The following is a 3,107-nucleotide window of genomic DNA, read 5'->3' on the forward strand; positions in this document are numbered from 1 at the left end:
AGTCAGAGCACACCTCGCTTTTTCAGACTGATGAGCTTTGTAAAAATCGACGCGTTTCAAAAAGGCGGGGCATAGAGGAGAAACAATAATGTACAGTATGTGGAAAATAATGTGTTTTTTTAACTTTAAACCGCATAAACACATTTCATTACACCAAATACACAAAATAATGTTCTTTTTAGCAACATCATATGACCCCTTTAACTATAATAATCCTGCTTTATAGTTTTACATTTTTATTTCAGCTTTAGTTTGAGTACCAGTTTTTTTTTTTTTTTATTGCTTTTTTGTCCAAAGCATAGCGTAAGTATTCATGCATATATATCTACATCAGTTCCCTGTTTGCTTTAGTAAAACTGGTTTTGCTATAATGTCCCTCTAAGGCATCAATCAGTCACACTATGCAAAGCTTTGTCTTCATATCTGGAACAGCTGGAAGCGACATATTTTAATTATACGAGAGCTGTTTAATTCCACAGATGCTGATCTGAGTGTGTTTGCTATATGAAGTCTGTAGGGTTTGTGTATTCATGCATGTGAGACCGCTAGTTTAAAATTATGATGTTTACCTAATTTTAACAGGTAAGATAAAAAAAACTTCTTTTAAGATTAAAAATCTCCTTTCCAAGAGGACTTTTTAGGTGTGCACTAGCATATAGATGATCACAAAGACACGGACTAAAAAAGTGTTATTTTGTATCATTGAGATACTGTTATGGTTTTGATTAATATTTTTAATTTTATTTTTATATTTTTCTTTTTAAATTTAGTTACATTTTTAGATTTTTTTTTGTGTGTTTTTGTAATTTTATGGTACTTTTTTGTCTGTACAGTTTCTATAGCGTTTCAATTTCATTTTCAATTATTTTAATACATCAAGTTAAAGTAAATAAAAACAAGATGTTCCCTTGACATTTAGCTAAAATAAAAATAAGCTTTTTATGCTTTATTTTATTTAAGTTGATGTTTATTTTATTTCAAGTTACCTGGGTTATTATAGTTAACTAAACCTTAAGCTAAAATTAAAACAATTAAATGTTTAAAATATTTTCATTATGCGAAATAAAATAATTATATAAAATAAACTTTTTATTTCAGCTAGTTGTAAAGGCAGTATTTTTCATATTAATTTAATTAGACTTACCAATACCAATACCAATATAACTGAAATAAAAAGTCAGGAAAAACTATACTATAAAGACATAAAAAAAGAAACTACTAAAAATGACAAAAACACAATAAAAATACTAAAAGTAAAATGAAAACAGAAAATTTACAAATAAAAACTGAGTAAGGAAATTAAAGACAACTATATATAAAAGTAGTATTTCAGTGATACTAAAATAACACTGCAAGGACCAACTTTTCTTTCTTTCTTTCTTTTTTAAATATAGTTTTAGTTAACTATAATAGTCCTGGACTAAACTTCAGTTTTTGATTTCATAGGGTTCATAGAGTGGTTAATAGTCACCTTTGATTTGATATTAAGTTTTAAGTGTGGTTATGCTTTGATCATCTATACCTCCCGTCTATCAAACCTCACCTTTTTCTCTGCTCTCTGCCATTGCAGTATCAAGTCGGGCAGCTTTTCTCTGTGGCTGAGGCCAGTAAAAACGAGACGGGTGGTGGAGAGGGCATTGAAGTGCTAAAGAACGAACCATATGAGAAGGAGGGCGAGAAGGGGCAATACACACACAAAATCTACCACTTAAAGAGGTAAAGAAGAGTCAACGGCTTAGTTTTATTCTGTACGCCAAGATGAGTTCACCGAACTTTAAAAGTATTGTCAAGTTAGTAATTTTCTGTAATGCCTGAAATGTTTCTTACTTCATGATGCTAACACCACCTGCGGTTTAGTATTGTTACATGTGACACATCTCAAGTTTTTTGCAGCACATTATCAGATGGCATTCAACTTAATGCAAAGCTGTAAATAATTACTTCGGCTTTGCTTCATTGCTCTTGTGTTTTGCGTTCATCTAGTAAAGTGCCGGGCTTTGTGAGGATGATTGCACCAGAGGGGGCGTTAGTTTTCCACGAAAAGGCCTGGAATGCTTATCCATACTGTCGCACGAGTGAGTGGAAACCTTTTCATCTGTTATACCACACAATCTGTCACTATCATATTTTTATTGCATACAACAATATGTAATGAGTTACATATTGGCACAGATGTCATGCGTATACAGTGTTTTTTGATTGTTTCACAAAGTTCTCATATGTGCTGTTTGGTAAAGAATTAGGCCGGAAACATACTCCGCAAATACGCAAACGCAGACATGAATACTCAAACAAAGCATACCGAGCTAAACTGTGTTGTTTTATTGGTAGCTTGCCATAAACATGTTTTTTTAACCAACATTAAAGTTAGATAAATGACTGAAAGAGACCCGTAGAGTCTGATAGACTAAGAACGCAGTGCGTACTTGAATTGCGTTATGAATTGACCTCTGACATATTTCGTAGCTATAACGGTTTGCATTCATGTACTCAGAGTATGTTTCGGGCCTCATTTGTATTGGTCTGTTTTGACAGTGGAAATATGAATGGTTTATTATTTCACCTGATTATTTTTCTTCTTTTATTTTTGCATGTTGCTCCATTCTCCTCAGTTGTGACTGTAAGTACGAAAACTAGCTGTTTTTATGACTGTACACTAAACTGTAGTGCATGGTCATTTACTAAAAGTTGTGTTTAATCGAGTCAAACATTTAATTGATTCTAAGGGTATGAATTGACACAGTGACCTTAAAAAGTATTTTGATGCAATTGTAAGTGTGTGAATGAATGTCTGTATCTGCATGTCTTTATTGTTTAGTTTCAAACTTGTTTTTGCCAAAAAGTTTGATTGTAAAGAGCACGTGTTGTCTTTCTTTTTGATAAATTATTATTATGTCATCGTATGCGATAACATTCATTCAAGTGTGGCTTAAAGAGCCAAAAAAAAAAGTGCTAAAAATGTATTCACCCTCAGGCCATCCAAGATGCAGATGAGCTTGTTTGTGCATCGGAACAGATTTGGAGAAATGTATCATTACATCACTTGCTCACCAGTGGATGCTCTGCAGTGAATGGGTGCCGTCAGAAAGAGAGTCCAAACAGCTGAT

The 3,107-nt window shown here is 32.7% G+C and overlaps 1 protein-coding gene across 3 annotated transcripts in view; it reads left to right on the forward strand.

Annotated features, from left to right (window-relative positions):
• Positions 1-3,107, forward strand: part of LOC107706770 (phosphatidylinositol transfer protein beta isoform) — a 43,970-nt gene that overhangs the window by 6,796 nt on the left and 34,067 nt on the right. For all 3 annotated transcript variants that reach the window (XR_001636181.1, XM_016510583.1, XM_016510582.1), the window contains exons 3-5: positions 1,571-1,716; positions 1,984-2,075; positions 2,613-2,620. Coding sequence is in view for 2 of the 3 variants with exons in the window: in XM_016510583.1 (XP_016366069.1) it covers positions 1,571-1,716; positions 1,984-2,075; positions 2,613-2,620 (246 nt within the window). In the remaining variant the exon portion in view is untranslated. The remainder of the gene's footprint in view (positions 1-1,570; positions 1,717-1,983; positions 2,076-2,612; positions 2,621-3,107) is intronic.

This window comes from Sinocyclocheilus rhinocerous, unplaced genomic scaffold (assembly GCF_001515625.1).
Source record: "Sinocyclocheilus rhinocerous isolate Xijiao unplaced genomic scaffold, SAMN03320098_v1.1 scaffold864, whole genome shotgun sequence".
NCBI lineage: Eukaryota > Metazoa > Chordata > Actinopteri > Cypriniformes > Cyprinidae > Sinocyclocheilus > Sinocyclocheilus rhinocerous.